Source organism: Xyrauchen texanus, chromosome 18 (genome assembly GCF_025860055.1).
Source record: "Xyrauchen texanus isolate HMW12.3.18 chromosome 18, RBS_HiC_50CHRs, whole genome shotgun sequence".
Taxonomy (NCBI): domain Eukaryota; kingdom Metazoa; phylum Chordata; class Actinopteri; order Cypriniformes; family Catostomidae; genus Xyrauchen; species Xyrauchen texanus.
In genome coordinates this window covers 19,979,011-19,998,476 of record NC_068293.1, presented here as the reverse complement: position 1 = coordinate 19,998,476, position 19,466 = coordinate 19,979,011, and the positions used below count along the sequence as shown (strand labels likewise).

Below are 19,466 nucleotides of genomic sequence, written 5' to 3'. Positions count from 1 at the left end.
TTGCTGGACCTTTCTGCTGCCTTTGACACAGTCAACCATCAGATCCTACTCTCCACCCTCTCTAAACTGGGTATCACTGGAACTGTGCTTGACTGGTTCAACTCTTATCTCTCAGAAAGGTCCTTTGAGGTAGCATGGAGGGGAAGTATCCAAGCCACACAAGTTACTTACTGGGGTACCTCAGGGATCAGTGCTTGGGCCACTTCTCTTCTCCATATACACAACATCACTGGGACCCATCATCCAGTCACATGGTTTCTCTTACCACTGCTACGCTGATGACACGCTAACTATACTTGTCTTTCCAGCCCAGCGACACCACAGTGACCGTTCGAATCGCTGCCTGTCTGGCAGACATCTCGGCCTGGATGAAGGAACACCACCTTCAACTCAACCCTGCCAAGACCGAACTCCTTGTCTTTCCAGCCAACCCGGCTGTTGAACACAACATCACCGTGCAGCTGGGTCCAACTACAGTTTCAGCCTTCCAAAGCGGTCAGAAATCTAGGGGTAACCATTGATGATGAGCTAAATTTCACAGACCACATTTCAAAAACTGCAAGATCTTGTAGATTTACACTCTACAATATCAGGAAGATAAGACCCTTCCTCTCTGTACATGCCACACAACTGCTCGTTCAGTCCCTTGTCATAACTAGACTGGACTACTGTAACGCTCTCATTGCAGGCCTTCCTGCATGTGCTATTAGACCTCTCCAAATGATCCAGAATGCAGCAGCATGTCTGGTCTTTAATGAAACTAAGAGAGCACATGTTACACCACTCTTTGTCTCTCTCCACTGGCTGCCGGTTCATGCCCGTTTTAAATTCAAGGCCCTGATGCTGGCATATAAAACAGTCACTGGGTCTGCTCCAGCATACCTTAAAACATTTATGCAGAGCTACGTTCCCACCAGAAGCCTGCGATTCGGCTAAGGAACGTCGCCTTGTCGTACCAAAACAAAGAGGCACCAAAACACTTTCCCGGACTTTCAGTTTCATCATACCACGGTGGTGGAATGACCTTCCCAACTCAATCCGGGAAGCTAACTCACTCTCTATCTTCAAAAAGCGGCTAAAAACACATCTTTTCCAAAAGCACTTAACCGGTCAATAAAAAAATAAATAAAAAAAAAAAAAAAAATATATATATATATATATATTTACATTTCTTGTTGCACTTAAATCTGTTTTGTATACTATTATGATGATAGTGAAACTTTGTAATATGGCACTTTTTTTGTACCACTGTCTCCCTAAGATGATTCGCTGATGTTCTTCCTCTTTTGTAAGTCGCTTTGGATAAAAGCGTCTGCCAAATGAATAAATGTAAATAAATGTCCTGAGGAGTCAGCAACGGAATCGTGTCACCACCAGTACAGATCTTACTCAATATTGGCAGCAGGTTGGTGAGTGCATCTGGATGCTCAGTGTGGTGAAGACTTTTGGACAATGGCCTGGTGTCAAGAAGGGCAGCAAAGATGCCACTTCTCTCCAAGGAAAACATCAAGGACATACTGAAATTCTGCAGGAAGTACAAGGACTGGACAGCAGATGACTGGTGCACAGTTATTTTCTCTGATGAAGCCCCCTTCCGACTGTTTGGGACATCTGGAAAATCGATAGTCTGGAGAAGAAAAGGTGAACGCTACCATGAGTCCTGTGACGTGCAAACAGTGAAGCATCCTGAGACCATCCATGTGTGGGGTTGCTTTTCATCCAAGGGAGTGGGCTCTCTCACAAATCTGCCCAAAAACACTGCCATGAACAAAGAATGGTATCAAAAAGTCCTGCAAGAGCATCTTCTCGCAATGATCCAGGAGCAATTTGGTGATGATCTGTGTATTTTCCAGCATGATGGAGCACCATGTCACAAGGCAAGAGTGATAATGAAGTGGCTCAGAGATCATTACATTGACATTTTGTATCCGAGGCCAGGCAACTCCCAGGATCTTAATCCCATAGAGAACCTGTGGTCAATCCTCAAAAGAAGAGTGGACAAGCAGAAGCCCACAAATTGTGATCAACTCCGAGCACTAATAAGGCAAGAATGGATCGCCATCAGTCAGGATTTGGCCCAGAAGTTGATATCCAGCATGCCAGAGAAAATTGCAGAGGTGCTTATAATTTTTTTCCAGTATACCATAGAAACATGTCAAAAAAAATTATATACAAATACTGAAGCAGCAAACTTTACAAAACACAAAATTTATGTCACTGCCAATACTTTTGGCCATGGCTGTATACACACACGCACAAAGTCAGAAGTTTACATTCACTTAAGATGAGGTCATTAAAACAAAATTTAACCACTCCACAGATTTCATATTAGCAAACTATAGTTCCCCTTCTGTCACTCACTCAATTTTGTGTCGATGTAGTGACACTAGGGGTCTCTCTTGAGAGCCTCGGTTACCTCTTATCTTTGAGAAAAGGTCAATGAGAATAGAATTTTCAACAGAATTTGCATGCCCCTCCCCTGGACATAATGTTATAAAAGGAGGAAACTGTGTGTCTGTTTTTTCTTTGGAGCAGAGCGGTTGTATTTCAACGAGCGGAGTAAAACCCACTGCTGTTCTACCTCTAAAGAGCATACGCTGTTGGAGATACGGCGCATTTCAGCTGCTTTTCTCTTCTTCTGCACACCAGTGCAGACTACGCCGCTGGGCGCGTCGACAGCCCTCTAAAAAAAGGGAGTATATTTTTCTAAAAGTGTAAGCACATTGACGTTGAACCTCTTTTTAAAGATGCATCTTTTTCAAGATGCCCTTCAGTCTATGTGTCATTCCTGGATGCGTTTGTTACCTCTCTGCATCTGACGGCCACGGGCACTGCCTCACGTGTCTGGGCAGAGATCACACCGAGGCAGCGTTTGTGGACGGTTCATGTTCTCACTGCGAGAACATGACCATGGCAACGTTGCGTTCACGGATTTCCTTCTTCTGGGGGAAAGACGCCCAGTTCCCCCGCGTCGCACCTTCTACCCACGATCTGCTCCCTTTCTCAATGCCCCCATCTCCCAGATAGGCCTATTCGGCGACACCTGCAGAGCAACACCCAATATCTTCGCGAGATTGTACAATCTCCGGGTTGAGCCGATCCTCGTCCTGTGTTTTGACAGGTCTGAACATGTAGAATTCTGTAATATGACATATAACAGCTGGCCAGGCGTTTCGCTTGCGCATAGTGCCTTTCTCCTTCACAAGTCAAGGACCCAGGATGTCCTCCTCCCTAGCCCTCTGACTGCGAATAAAGCGGAGGAGTTCGCAGCCAGACCCACCACAGGCACCTAATTGCCTGTACTGGAACAGGTGCTCCACAGGTTCTGATTATTCCGATAATCTCCTGGACCCAGGATGTCCTCCTCCCTAGCCTTCTGACTGCGAATAAAGCGGAGGAGTTCGCAGCCAGACCCATCACAGGCACCTAATTGCCTGTACTGGAACAGGTGCGCCACAGGTTCTGATTATTCCGATAATCTCCTGTGATGTATTTTCCGTGGTACGGTCCCCCTGTCGGCGCACCCGCATCTCCCTTGGGCAGAGTTCCCTCCGTCCCCCGGTCGCTGTGTTTGTAGAGCTCCTCCCCATCGAGGCAGGACCTACCACCGTGCCACCTGCTTATATGTCTGGTAAGCCCATGTGCCGTATTTTGCCAATGGTTAACCTCCTCTGCTGGGCGGGGTCTTTCCCCCCTGAAAGAATAGGATAGGAAAAGAACGCCTTCCCCGATGCATGTTATAGCGTTAGCCCCAGCCACATCTAACACTCTAGGCCACGGCTGGCATTTATGACAATATCACAATTCTAACGAGTCGGAAGTTTAAATACACCAAGTTAACTGTGCCTTAAGCAGCTTGGAAAATTCCAGAAAATAATGTCAAGCCTAATTAAGTGTCTGACAGGCTAATTGGAGTTAATTGGAGGTGTACCTGTGGATGTATGTTAAGGCCTACCTTCAAATTCAGTGCCTCTTTGCTTGACATCATGGGACAATCAAAGAAATCAGCCAAGATCTCAGAAAAAAAATTGTGGACCTCCACAAATCTGGTTCATCCTTGGGAGCAATTGTGGACCTCCACAAATCAGGTTCATCCTTGGGAGCAATTTCCAAATGTCTGAAGGTACCAAGTTCATCTGTACAAACAATAGAATACAAGTATGAACACCACTGGACCACGCAGCCATCATACCGCCCAGGAAGGAGATGCATTCTGTCCAAGATATGAACGTAGTTTAGTGCAAAACGTGCAAAACAATCCCAGAAACACAGCAAAGGACCTTGTGAAGATGCTGGAGAAAACAGGTAGACAAGTATCTATATCCACAGTAAAATTAGTCCTATATCGACATAACCTGAAAGGCTGCTCAGTAAGGAAGATGTCACTGCTCCAAAACTGCCATAAAAAAGCCAGACTACAGTTTGCAAGTGCCCATGGGGACATTTTGAGAAATGTCCTCTGGTCTTATGAAACAAAAACATAATGACCATCGTTATGTTTGGAGGAAAAAGGGTGAGGCTTTCATGCCGAAGAACACCATCCCAACCGTAAAGCATGGGGGTGGCACCATCATGTTGTGGGGGTGCTTTGCTGCAGGAGGGACTTTTGTACTTCGCAAAATAGATGGCATCATGAGGAAGGAAAATTATGTGGCTATATTGAAGCAGCATCTCAAGACATCAGCCAGGAAGTTAAAGCTTGGTTGCAAATGGGTCTTCCAAATGGACAATGACCTCAAGCATACCTCCAAAATTGTGGCAAGGTGGCTTAAGGACAAAAGGTATTGGAGTGGCCATCACAAAGCCCTGACCTCAATCAAAATTTGAGGGCAGAACAGAAAAAGCATGTGTGAACAAGGAGGCCTGCAAACCTGACTCAGTTACACCAGGTCTGTCAGGAGGAATGGGCCAAAATTCCAGCAACTGTGTCTCTCACACACACACACACACACACACACGTTGTGTTTCCATGTTTTATGGGGACTTTCCATAGACATAATGGTTTTTATACTGTACAAACTTTATATTCTATCCCCTAAACCTCACAGAAAACTTTCTGCATTTTTACATTTTCAAAAAACATAATTTAGTATGATTTATAAGCTGTTTTCCTCATGGGGACCGACAAAATGTCCCCACAAGGTCAAAAATTTCGGGTTTTACTATCCTTATGGGGACATTTGGTCCCCACAAAGAAAGAAAGACAGACAGACAGACAGGCAGACACAGACAGACAGACAGACAGACAGACGGACACAGACAGACAGACAGACAGACAGACACAGACAGACAGACACACACACACACTTTAGGCACTTGTGAAAAATGTTGCATAGTGAAGATATCTTCAAAAATAATGCCATAAATAGTTTTCATTCATAGTCCAGTAATCACAAAAATGCTTAAATCGCAGCCTTTCCGGATTCATAATCACACTGGGATATATCACGATTTTAATCTGTTCGCTGTATGTTTACAAAATGACATTTGTACATCAATTGATATTGTTTTAGGTAACAGAGCAATTTTACCAGTACAAGTACATGACTACAGTATTGGGACATCCCTACAAAGCACAATCTTTAAATAGAATTCTTCATTCAAGCAAGGAGATCTCAAACCTGAGAGGGAGATGGCACCTCAATGCTGAGGTTAAGGCATGTCCTGACATGGTTGGGGGTGTGTGGATCGGGAAGTACTCCTTTACTTGTCCCAGGTATTGGATCCGACAAGGTGGAGGTTGATGATGTGAGAGGGACAACTTTCTCCTGATTGGAGGAGAAAGCTCTAGATGATGAAATGCTGGTTAAGTCATCTACAAAACAAAGCAACAAGGAAACTCTGTTAAGAGTTGGATACCAACATATATTCTGCAAGGACTTGCATAGATTAAGATTATACAGCTGAAGTCAGAAGTTTATATACACCTTTGCCAAATACATTTAAACTCAGTTTTTCACAAGTCCTGACATTTAATCGTATAAAACATTCCCTGTCTTGGGACAGTTATGGATCGCTACTTTATTTTAAGAATGTGAAATGTCAGAATACTAGAAGAGAGAATTATTTATTTCAGCTTTTATTACTTTCATCACATTCCCAGTGGGATTGCCCACTGGACCGTGGACACCATTGTGTCCATCTATTGATGCCATCTATTTTGTGAAGTGCACCAGTCCCTCCTGCAGCAAATCACCCCCACAACATGATGCTGCTACCCCCATGATTCATGGTTGGGATGGTGTTCTTCAGCTTGCAATCCTCACCCTTTTTCCTCCAAACATAACGATGGTCATTATGGTGAAACAATTCAATTTGTGTTTCAACAGACCAGAGGACATTTTTTCTAAATGTAAGATCTTTGTCCCCATGTGCACTTGCAAACTGTAGTCTGGCTTTTTTATGGTGGTTTTGGAGCGGTGGATACTTCCTTGCTGAGCAGCCTTTCAGGTTATGTCGATATAGGACTCATTTTCCTGTGGATATAGATAATTGTCTACCCGTTCCCTCCAGCAACTTCACAAGGTCCTTTGCTGTTGTTCTGGGATTGATTTGCACTTTTCATAACTAAATAGCGTTCATCTCTAGGAGACAGAATACGTCTCCTTCCTGAGCGGTATGATGGCTGCGTGGTCCCATGGTGTTTATACTTGCATACTATTGTTTGTACAAATGAACATGGTATGTTCAGGCATTTGGAAATTGCTCCCAAGGATGAACCAGACTTGAGGAGGTCCACAATTCTTTTCTGAGGTCTTGGCTGATTTCTTTTGAATGTCCCATGAAGTCAAGGAAAGCAGCACTGAGTTTGAAGGTAGGCCTTAACATACATCTACAGGTACATCTCCAATTCAGTAAAACTCCAAACAGAAGCTAATTGGCTAATTGACTAAAGGCTTGAAATCATTTTCTGGAATTTTCCAAGCTGCTTGAAGGCACATTTAACTTGTGTATAACTTAAATGTAAACTCCTGACCCACTGGAATTTTGATATAGTCTAATAAAAGTAAAACAATCTTTCTGTAAACAATTGTTGGAAAAATTACTGATGTCACGCACAAAGTAGATGTCCTAAATGACTTGCCAAAACTATAGTTTGCTTATATTAAATCTGTGGAGTGGTTAAAAACTCAACTTCATCCTAAGTGTATGTAAACTTCTGACTCCTCTGACCTTGTACAATAGGGTCTTTCCTTTGACTATGGGGTGGCTTTCTGGCCAACAGCAGGTCTTTGATGGAGCGGCCACGAGAGAGCCCTTGATCTGATGGATCTGTGTGTGTTCCGTCCAACTGCTGCATCTGAAGCCCCACTCCTCTCATGTCCTTTACATCCAACTTCATGGCATGGAAAAGCTTAATGGCTTCTCCTGCAATCACCTGACCGCTGTCTGTGGCCTGAGCTAGCAAAGCAGACCTGTAGAGTGACATTAATAATAAATTCACAAACATACAGTGTCCCCAAAAAGTATTGGACACTTAAGCCACACTTAAACATGTATTGTAAAAATGTCATTGTCTAGCAAATATCAACCGCCAATTCTTTTAAAGAAATAGCTCAACATAGTTAAAGCAAATATTTCACAAAACATCTTTTTAGGTTTCAAATAAAAGCACAATTGGTTTATTGTTCAAAATTAAGACTTTTTTTTTTTTTTTTTTTACACATACTGGTTGTCAAATATCAGTGAACATGTCAATACTGACTAGCGAACTTGAGGGAAATTGACATCATACAACTTCACTAAAAAGTGAAGTTAGCTCAAAGAAAAGCTTTAGTATTATCTGTTTGCAGATTCCAGTTTGGTTTAATATTTGTATATAGGACAATAACTCATAATTCTGACTAGAGCTGCACAGATTGGGAATTTCTGGGTCGATACGATGTTTAAAATAACAATTTGACCGATAGCCGATACAGTTATTTTTGTTTGTTTATTTTGTTTTTGTTGTTATTTAATCCCCCTTTTGTGCCAGTGAAACAAAAAAAATCTCTAAAAATCTATTTGTATGTCTTTAAACCCTGCATCACACTGCATCTTTGAATGAGCACAAATTCAAATCATACAAATTTATGAAACAACCTCCTTTCTTTTTGTGAAAAATAACATTTTCAAGAGCATTTTTAGCCTGCTATACATCTGCCTACTCAATGCGACACATTTTTCAGTACATAGACCAACAAACATTAATTACATTTATGTTTCACAAAAATAAATTAAAAATGTAAAAGTGATTATAAAAGCAATACAATATAGAATAAAAGATATATAATTAACAAATACAAACATAAACAGGGCTATCTTTCAGCTCTTGTGCTTTTAATACAGAATACAAAGTTCTTGTGTTTCCAATAAGCACAAACTTGCAGTAGGTTGAAACATGGGGCTGAATATGGGCCTCTTTAAAAAACAAAAATTAGCCTCTTAGGAAATACCTTCCCATACTTTTGCAAGTGAGCGCCAAGTGCTGCCTGCAGCTGTAAGCACTGTGAGAACCATGAGCTTCTAAAAAAATTTTACAATCAGAATATTTCACCAATAAATAAATGCACCCCCTATTTCTGTTAGTTCTTTCAAAAGAACTAGCAATGCCCAATTTGTGAATGAATAATTCTTTTGAGTTCGTTCTTTTCATTGAATTGGCCAAACGGACTTGCAAAATGGTCTGATTTGATTCGTGATTCAGCACAATTCGTTCAGAGCGCTCCATCACTGAATCATTTGGAGTGGTTTTTCACACAGTAAAACAGCATCTGGATATTTCTGAATACAGTGCTGGATAAGTTTAACTACTGTCAAGTGAAACAAAAGTCTTTTTGAGAGGTAACTTTGAGAAACTTCAGCTAGCGCTGTCATGTGAACAAGGGGCTGTTCAAACTGAACGTGCTTTAGCATCCGCTCCTGCTGTTTTTCAATCATCTTCTATGTAAAACATTTGCTAGATGGATGTCTTTTGACAACTGCATCACGTTTCACTGTGTTTTTAGTATCTCTCACAGGCGCGCAGCATTTTTAGATGCTGTGTCAAGTTAAAAAAAACTCCTTCAACTGATATAAATGTGTCTCGAGACTCATGCGTTCTGCACTATTCGTTGTGGTGAGTTTAGCTTTTTTAGTGCAAAAACATGTCTGTCTGAATGGTTACTGGATGAAATGAATTAGCTATTAGTTACAAGACTGCTACTCATACTCGAGAAAATAAATAAATGCTTATCACAAAATCACCAGAATTGAACGCTTTGGTGTTGGTAGTATAGTACAACCTGTTGGATCTTCTCCGAATCTGCATCTGGGTGGTCAATTGTTGTCCAAGTCGATCGCAAATAACCAATACATATAAACAGATAAACATCGGCCACTGTCATTGGTGAATGACATCGTATTTGCAGATAGGCTGATGGCAGTCAACAAGGCGAAAATCAGCCGATACGGATGTTTGGCCAATAAATTGGTAACACCTAATTCTGACATTTTTAGAGTGAGTTTATGTGTGTCCAAAAGGGTTAAAATACTTATTTGGGGCCAATAAATAACACAGAAAAATTCTGTGGTTATTCAATAGGACTAACAGATGTAATATATCCTGATATCTGTCACCTGGCCAGGTTGTCACAGATACCATGACCACCATATTTGGCTGGCTCTACAGGGGCCCCTGCTTTCCGCATCATGACCTTCAGTGTAAGCCGGCGGCCCTTTAGCCCTGCACTTTCCAACCTCTTCTGCACCTCCATGGATAGGTTAGTGAGGAAAGACTCTGCATCTTCAACCTAGAAAAGCATTAGAAGAAATAAGTAGCTAAAGACATGGGTCAACAGACTGAGGACAATAACAAGTAATGGGTGATTTGAACCACTTTTGTAGCTTTTACTTGTAAAACATCTCCGGTTACGTATGTAACCTCGCTTCACTGATGCTTACGGGAACAATTTTTTTTTCTGATTACTGAACCCCTATTGGATCACGCCAATTCAGATGCAACTGAATTGAGCCAATGGCATTCGCATCTGCTCAGCCAAATGACATTGAGCACGTGGCACTCAGCTTTCTATACAAGCGGGCGGCATAACGGCATCAGTCAGAATTTATCGACTGAAAACGGCAGCTGAGCCACCTGATAGTGACATCCAGTAACGCGACTAGCTACGTGATGTCTCATTCCAAACATCTCAGGGAACCAACGTTCCCTTTTGATTTTGCTCACTTATAATCGCATCGCTCACACTATCATGGGAACGTGTATGATAACGCCGCAATATTGAACAAAGGACACATAACACTCAAGAGTGATTCTCGTTGTAAATACCTTGAGTGTACAGAAGGGGCTGGACATGAGATTGTGTCATAGATACAATGCTTAGCTTATAGGAAGCGTATAACAAATCAACCTCGCCCTGACAGTTCAGAGGCAGAGCCCTACCCAATTTGAAACTAGAAAATAAGGCTGTAAAGGCCGCTTTGACACTTGCTGAGCTCGACAGGTTCTACTGCCTGTACTGGTAGCAGGCTGTCAATTTCTGTATGCAGAATGGGAGCATTTTGAGATGACATTGTGGATGGCATTACGCCATTGAAGAGTGGCGGCTGTCTCGTAAATTGGAGTGTGTAACAACGCTTTATAGAGTTGTTAACACCCAATTTGATATGCAGAGAAGGGATTCCCACGCATTTAAATCGCTGGGACAGCAGGGATAACGAAATCACCGAAGAGCTTAACACGGCTGATGGTTTGTGGGTTGTGTGTGGGTGCGTAAAAAGGAACATTGCTCTTTTTGTGAGTGTTTGTGTATTTTTCTTTTTTCGCACTGCCAGCAAGGTGGGCAGTGCGCACATTTTTCATACACTTTATTGGCACAGATAAACAATTGTGAACAATCTTCCGAGCAGGAACGGCGGGAGGAGAGAACAGGGATTCTGTGCGAGTCCGCTTGGGGGCAGGGCTGCCCTGCCGTGAACAATGCGGAATCCTCTTCACGCTGCTCAAACTGTCAGGAATGCTGAGGCTGATCAGAGGAAGGTTCTCCCAATGGGCGGGACCCTTGGCGTAGTGGCTGTAGATAGCGGCTCAGATGGACCCTGAGGGGCCTGGGGAGTAGAGTGCTGCCGTTTCGGAGGGTGCTGCATTGAAGCGGAGCGTGAACAGCTGGGTTGAGCAGCGGTACTGCCTCATTTCGGCCAGCTGCTGTTTTTGGGCTGTCTGGAAGCGCTCCAATAGGGCTTCCATTGCGTTGCCGAAGAGACCAGGGGGGCATGTTGAGGAGGGCCGACCAGGGGGGCGTGTCGAGGAGGGCCGACTCGACACGCATCCCCATTGCGCATGTCAGTCAGCCAAAGGGGACGGTCTAGGACATCCAGATTTCCCATGAAGCACCCAATCGCTCCGGGTCAAGGGACATAAGTGGGCTGATACCGCCTGTTCAATGGAGGGGAAGCTAGCCATATCCCATTTAGTCTCCGCAGTAGACGAATGTGAAAGCTGCTGTATTGGAGAGGTACAGCCTCGCCGAGTATGGTGAAGTCCACTATTTGGAGAGTTCAGCGTGGACCTCTGGAAAAAATGGGCAAGGTCTATGCGGGGTGGTTTTAGTTTGGCGGCCCAGCAAAAACCACTCGTACAGCCGAGAATGAGTTGGCTCTAACAGAGGTGACCATTCGAGCTCCAGCTTGTCTATAGCCTTAGTGAAAATGCGGACAAGCTCCGCATCCGCTGTCGAAGAACGGTCTCCGCCTTTTAGGGGACACAGACGAGCTGACAGTGTCTGAAGCCGTGAGAGATACAGCATCATCATTGTCCTCTTCTCCATGTTCACTACTACTGAACTGCACGAGGGTGAAAGCGCCATAGGGCGGGTGAACACTTTTAGAGAACAGGACAGGGGAAGAAGAGTGTGGGGGTGTGGGTGCATACGGGACCTGAGCTAAAATTACAGCCTCACAATCTGTTTGCTCCATATCTTCGTTCCCCAGGTCCCCGAGGGAGGCAACGGAGTGAGAGCGGTCGGGTCACTGCGCTTAAATAGCAGTGTGGGCATTCAGCCTTAACAAGCACTGCTTCTGCGTGGGTGCGGCCCAGACAGAACACACAGCTCCTGTGGCCGAGAGACGTGGGAACAGGTTTCCCACATCTGCACTTGCACGATGGCATCTTGAAAAAGACAGTCCAGTCAGAGCAAGCATGGAAATATTCAACTCTTTTAGCTCACCGGAGCACGACAGGGAAGCGGTTGTCTTCAGGAAGGGAAGCGCCGTCCACTGTAGATAAGTGTGTTTCAACTGTGAAATCCAGGACTGAAGGAGATTATGTCGTTATGTCGCCCGCTTAAATAAAAGCCGAGTAGACGCGAACGCCATTAGCTCAATTCAGTTGAATCTGAATTGGCGTGATCCAATAGGAGTTAAGAAATCAGAGAAAAACAGTTTTCCCGTAAGCGCAAGCGACGTGATGTAAGTGACCGAAATCAAAAGCGAACTAGGTTTAAACTTGTACACGAAACCTGTGCGAATCGAATGTTGTAGTTCATCTCGGCAGACACAGACTTCCTCTCCTTCTCACTGCGCACAGGCCTGTCATCCAGCCCCCTGCAAAAGCGGAAGAGTGTCTGCCCTGTCCGTGGCCCAAACTCCTTCTGCAGCAGAGACATGGACAGATGCTGTAGGTCTCCACAAGTGCTCACTCCGAGGGAGGCCAGTTTGGAGCTCATTGAGCGGCCCACACCTGCACAGAGGCACAAAGAAGCACAGGCCCACATGCACACAAACACAACATTACAATCGACTGTAAAACTCTGAATACAGAGGATTTAAACATGCAACATGCACTATTCTCACCAGGCAAACTGGAGACAGGTTGATCCCTGATGAAATCATCCACCTCCTCTGATCTGAGGAGGCACTGTCCATTTGGCTTGGCCTTCCGGGTTGCCATTCGAGCTAGAAGGATGTTGGAACCTGAAGACAAGCAAAAGGCAAGTTAGAAAAAAGAATGCATTATAACAAAGGGTTCCTATACTTTTTGACCAATGAAGTTTCATAACTTTTCTGGATTGTTCACCCCAAAATGAAAATTCTCTCATCATTTACTCATCCTCATGCCATCAAAGATGTATGACTTTCTGTCTTCTGCATGAAAATTAAGATTTTTAGATTAATTTCTCGGCTCTGAAGGTATTATGGTCAGTTATTGCCAGTATTATAATAATAATAAAACAAGTCTAAATAACTGACCAATAAATTATTGGTCAGTTATTTAGACCTATTTTATTATCATTATTATTATTATTATTATTATTATTATTATTATTATTATTAATATGTTAAATTCAACAGAGGAGACAGGAGAGAGAAGTCAGGCAGTTGAGGAGGAGAAAGAGTTAGAAGGAGAAAAGAGGGAAATAATAGGTGAAGGGCCCTCCCAAGACAGTCAAGATGTGACACTCACTGTGTCAGAAGGCTCAAGCTTTGCAGCCAATGACCCTGCAATATATAAATGCAGAAGCCACTACTCTGATGAGGAGAGGCAGAACATCCTTCAAAACACATGGAGCAGGGACCAGTATATATATATATATATATATATGTATCCCCAAAGGCAATTTGGGGAAAAGGCTGTTGAGGTATAGTGTGGAGTGGGTTAATTTTCATAAAAACTGCAAGCACCTAGTCTCTGTATCACTATAAAAAGTCCACTGTTTGTTTTGATTGACCCGTAAAGCCACACAAACAACATTGAATCAACCAATGACATGAGTTGGGAGCGAGACTATTTGTTTGAACAACAGCAGGCGGGGTCCTTCTTTATTCGCACGACTGTTCGAAAACAATACATATTTTTTTAATTCCGTTCAGTAGCCCTAGTGATGCAGAAAATCACACACTTCAGCTTTAAAGCTTATTCAAAAAGAAAGATGTCACTCACCCATTCCAACTGAGGCAGAGCAACCAGTTTTCTCCTTCACATCTGCCCGGATGGCCCCTGCCAGGTCATCAGGAGTGACCCGCAGCTCAGTCAAAAGAGCAGTGGCATCCACTAATGCCTCGTCACAACTCAGTGCCTCAATGCTGTGAGTGTAACTTCAGACAAGAAAAGAAAGGCAGAGAATGCTAAAATCAGTCGGTTCATGAATGCAGTTAGTCAAAGGAATGGTCATCCAAAAATGAAAATTCTCTCATCATACATTCATCAGTCTTTCTTCTGCAGAACACAAATTATGATTTTTAGAAGACTATTTCAGATCTGTAGGTCCATACAATGCAAGTTAATGGGTGCCAACTTTTTGAAGCTCCAAAACGTTCATATAGCCATCATAAAAGTAATCCATTCGACTCCAGTGGGTCAATTAATGTCTTCTGAAGCGAAACGCTGGGTGTGTGTAAGAAATAGTTACAAAAAATATTCACTTCCGGCCAGCTTGAGGTTTGTACGTTGATGACGGTGGAGTTCAAACTGCCTCTCTTTTGCAAGTGCATAAACACATATAGACATACATAGCGCTTTGTTTTAGAAGACATTAATTAGACCACTGGAATCATATGGATTATTTTTAAGATGGCTATATGTACTTTTGGAGCTTCAAAAAGTTGGCACCCATTCACTTGCATTGTATGGATCTACAGAGCTAAAATATTCTTCTAAAAATCGTAATTTGTGTTCTGCTGAGGAAAGACCATCATAAACTTCTGGGATGGCATGAGAGTGAGTAAATTATGAGAGAATTTTCATTTTTGGGTGAACTAATCCTTTAACAATCAAGAAAGAGTATAACAAAATAGGGCCCTAAATAAAAAATTTTGGGGGATTCCTTAGATGTTTCATGTGGGAGAGATTCATGCACTTTGTGGGGGAGTAAAACTTGAAATAAAAAACATCCTACAATTTCCACTAACTTTCACCTTAAACTCCAGTTTTGTTCAGATGGAACGATTTCTAAAGTATACAACCCACATTATGGCCCTTCTCTTCAGTAACTTGTTTCCCAGGAAGACATGTTGCAATAAAGTGCTGAATTACATTGATGTCCTTGGCAGATCCTTACAAAAACAGACTATTAACAATAACTTAAACAGGTAGTTAACCGTATAAGTTAATACTCACTAGTGATATTATTGAATTAATGGGCAGTGTAAAGTTGACAAAATGTATTGAAAATGGCAGCAGATGAAATCCTGAGACCTTGCTGCTACATTAACTATGACGTTTTATACTTGAAGATAGATAATAATATGAACATGAAAAGATAGATCATAAGATGAATTTTGAATACACAATGCATATTATTTGTGTATATGATTACTTATATTATTAAATTGACTGATTCATGTGGCAGAGAAAACACCTGTACAGGTATGTCAGATTGAACGGTTATTATCAAGCGGGCCATATGAGCAAGTTGCACGATGTGACGTGGCAAAACTAGATCACTCCAATATCACACACTTGCACTTAAGATTGCTTTGTTGATAATAAACAGCAACATAAGTTTAAGCACGTTGCCATATGCATGTTGAACTAACAAGTTCATATTGGTTTCACCCAGCAGCGTCCGTCTTTAACAGAAGTCCCACAAATATGCAAGTAAGCGTTTTCATTACAGTGTAAAAAGTGAGACTCAAGAGTCCCCACACTACACTCAAAATGCGTTTAAAGAGCAGCTAACTCTGATGCACGTGATAGAGAGAGAAGCATGTGGTAGCATCGATTTACTTGCACAGATTCTGGAATTAAATTCTGAAATCAATAGAAGTATTGATTTGGTTTGTTCATCTGTGTGTATTCATTTAATAATTCTCATGCACATGTTATAATGAATAAACGTGTGCATTATGAATGCAGAACTTGCTGGAATTATCAAAATGGTGTGCTATCCCTGCCATCCTGTGCCAAATTTCAGGCTCTGCAAAAGTTTTAACATTTGAACTCTGTATAACTGTACCTGGCCAGTGTCTCATACATTGTCAGTGCCACCTCTTTATATGCCTGAAAGTCATATGGTACTGACTGTAGATCAGGACAAAGCTGCTTAGCCCGGCCAAAAAACATGCCATTTCGCACACCAGCCTGCCTGTAGAAGAAAGAAACATCAGTTTAGCCATTGTTGCAAGAGACCAAACAATGCTTAAGGGCAGTAAATGTTGGATGTGCACATGTTAATGAACAGGATGAAACAGGCTGGGCAGGGTTATAACAATTACCTAGCCTCATAACTGCAGGAGGCAATCTCTGCCATAGACATGGAGGTCTGGTCCTGACACACTCCATTGCTGGGAGCCTCCTCACACTGTGGAGATAGGGTCATCTCAAGATCACAGTCTGTCTTTCCTAAGTAAGAAGAAATCATAATAGTCACTAAATTCACACTGTACGTTTTATGATCTTGTAAGGAGTCTGTTGCAAAATACAGGGCTCACCTATTCTGTACTGTTTCTGTTTCCGCTGATAGTACTGAAACTCAAGTTGAGGATTAGCACCAGGTCGCTGTGCAACACGGCTTGAACCACGGTTACTTGTTACCGCAACTGGTTTCCCTGGAGTACAAATTGACCATCAATAATGCTCAGGTATCCAACAAGTGTCTAAGTGTGCTCTCAAAGTCAACAAGCTGCAGTTGTGTGATTGAAAGACCCCATGATTTCAAAATTTGTGTCTTTCAGCTTTAAGGCCATCCATATGCTAGTGTACTCTTAAAAGCATATAAAATTAACATTTGGCAGATACTGTACTGTATATACAGATACAATTACAGTCTTTCTCTTCCAGGAAAATAGACCAAAGGTATTGAAGACTCATCGTGCACTACACAAATTGTTATCCAATCAAATGCTTCCTATAACTGTGAATGTTCCTCTCCCAAATAACTCCTGCTACTGAATTAGCAAATCACGAGTCACTGCTGTGAAATATCTAAAGCCTAAAGGACATTTAAAAACAAAGGATCGAGCCCTTTAATACATCCCACCCAAAACTTCCAGTTTGAAAAATAAACATTCAACACAGGGAAGAAAACATTGCTCGTCAAGACATTTCATTGGGTCTTGAAAGGTACCTATGAGATCTGGTCGGTGTCTGATTCCCACTGACACAAAGAAGCAGTCCATATCCACATGCAGAATACAGGACTGATGCACCTGAGGAGCAGGCATTGAGGAACCTGGACCAAAGAAAGGGATTTTATGCAAAAAGCTGGCCAAAATTACCACATCAAACACAAACACTTATTATATAAAGATTATCATATTATTAATACAGATATCAACATGCTACCTGCACTGCAATTAGCTCTGAGCTTCTTTAGTTTATCTTTTCCAGAGAAAATGGCTCCCTTTGCTGCTTGTCGCCTGCTCTGCAGGGCATTCACATACTCTGAGAACTCATTCCGCCACGTGGAGATATGATGCAGCCTCGAATGAGAATAGAACTCTGATATTATTCCAGCCTCAGTTCCCTGGACAGCCGACCTTCCTGATTGGTTACTAGAGTCTACAAGGGTGGAGTAAGGTCTCATATGGTAACTCCCGTTTAGTCGACCTCTGCCAGTCTGATCCTGCAGATGATTAGCCTTCTCAGGGGCCGCTAAAGTTCCCGGATAGGATGTTGGTTTTGGTTGAAGGTCCTTTTGCATATTGGGAGTAATAGGCTTCTTTATAGGACTGGACATTGAGATAATGGGTCTCTGATCTGCTTTTGAACCAGAAGAGGAGCAGTTCAGCTGATCTGTGTCACTGTGTCCTGCCAGTGGGAGGTGAGACTGATGGGACCCTGTGTCAACAACTTGAAGGGGATGTTCTACCAAAGGAGCCAAGTCCTGAGGCTTTAAGGCACCATTAAAAGGATGTACATAACCATTGGTTAACAAAGGGTCTTTCGAGATTCTTGGAAAAAGGGCACCCGCATTGTCATCATGATCTCCACCATGAATCCCATTAACTCCAGAGCTACGTGCATCTTCCTCAGAGATAATGCTACACAAGCCATTTCTGCCAGACAAAAAGAGAGAGGACAGGAAGAAACAACATTAATATGAATATGCACAATGTTTTGAATATGCACAATGTTTTGCAGCTATCCATCTTGATTAAACAAATAGGAACTGATACCACACATGTATAAAATATGACAACCTATAAAAGCAGTGGTTCTCAACTAGTCATGCTTCAGATTTTACATGGAACATCAAGTAAAGACCCAACACAGTACTTTTGTATGATAAAAAATATAATTGAAACCAGACATTTTTCCCATGAAGCAAAAATATACAAAATGATTAGCCTAACAAGAAAATTAAAAATGTTGTGAATGCATAAACAATAGTAGAAGCCTAACACATGGAACAAATACTGTATTTGTATTAGCTATGTGACAGGTGAAAATGTGCAAAAATACAATAGTTTGATTGGATGCCTAGCTTTCAACATCCTTTGGGATGATTCAATGCACTCCTTTATGTGGCTGCCCTATGCATTACATATTTTGCATATGCACCCAACAACAAAAAGATATGGAAAGCCTTTTCATCTGTAGTTGAAAGGCCCCTGCACACTTCATACAAACTCAAAGAACAAACAGGTGTTACCTTGTTTAGAAGAAAATCTGTCCAAAACAATGTGTTTTAGTTTGTTTCGGTGATTCTTAAAGCTCGCCAAAGCAAAGTTTCAGAAACACGTCTTATCGGCTGCTAAACACCTTACTGCCACTGGTCCGCATCATCTATAGGTGTGATCTGGAGCTCTACCTACATTGAGGCCGACAACTAATTCCCATTTAGTCAGTTAAGCTCAATCAACAGGATCACACCAGTGTGTAGAGATAAAAGTGAGCTGGTGAAACGTACCTACTCTACATCTGTACGATCACTTGCGTAGAGAGCTTTTCCAAGAACATTTCATTTGTTTTTTTTTTGTTTTATTAATCTTCAAAAGGAATCAAATCTACTCAGATACTCTCTTTTAAGTGCCCATTCAATCTATTGTTAGATATGCTGTTTCACTCATGTGTTGATTGAAGCAAAAAAGCCATTTCACACATCTGCCCAAAGATCAGTGAGATCATAAATTACTATAGAAGAGTGTAATCGGTGCATATTATGGCCGCGTATAGCATGTTATCGCTTTAGCATCATACATGCCAAATGGTAAACATGACAAATTACACATTATCTACAGCATATATATTTCTTTAAATCACCACAGAGTAGTTAAAACAGCATCTTTTACTGACCTTGTGTGAATTCAACTAGAAAGAAGCATGACTTCACTGATAACACGTTTTAATGTCAAATTAGTTGATGATTTACATTTAGTCTCAAGTGTCCTAATATTTAAATGACCTCTAAACACCTCTACCAGCAGCATGGCAGCTGTCTAAACTTTCACAAACAGTATGGCGTTGTTCAGCCTTTTTTACTCTGATCAAAGAATGAAGAAGCACTTTGCAGAGAGTGTGCAGGGGCCTTAAAAGTTGATAAGCTTATTTA

At 42.1% G+C, this 19,466-nt stretch overlaps 1 protein-coding gene across 1 annotated transcript in view; it reads right to left on the bottom strand.

The window, feature by feature from the left end:
* Window positions 1-19,466, bottom strand: part of LOC127658974 (DNA repair protein REV1-like) — a 49,171-nt gene that overhangs the window by 4,915 nt on the left and 24,790 nt on the right. The window contains exons 6-16 of the mRNA XM_052148563.1: window positions 17,258-17,970; window positions 17,040-17,144; window positions 16,405-16,521; window positions 16,189-16,315; window positions 15,930-16,058; window positions 13,916-14,070; window positions 12,829-12,948; window positions 12,495-12,715; window positions 9,598-9,770; window positions 7,174-7,415; window positions 5,622-5,815 (exon numbers count right to left, since the gene is read on the bottom strand). Of these exons, the coding sequence (XP_052004523.1) occupies window positions 5,622-5,815; window positions 7,174-7,415; window positions 9,598-9,770; window positions 12,495-12,715; window positions 12,829-12,948; window positions 13,916-14,070; window positions 15,930-16,058; window positions 16,189-16,315; window positions 16,405-16,521; window positions 17,040-17,144; window positions 17,258-17,970 (2,296 nt within the window). The remainder of the gene's footprint in view (window positions 1-5,621; window positions 5,816-7,173; window positions 7,416-9,597; window positions 9,771-12,494; window positions 12,716-12,828; window positions 12,949-13,915; window positions 14,071-15,929; window positions 16,059-16,188; window positions 16,316-16,404; window positions 16,522-17,039; window positions 17,145-17,257; window positions 17,971-19,466) is intronic.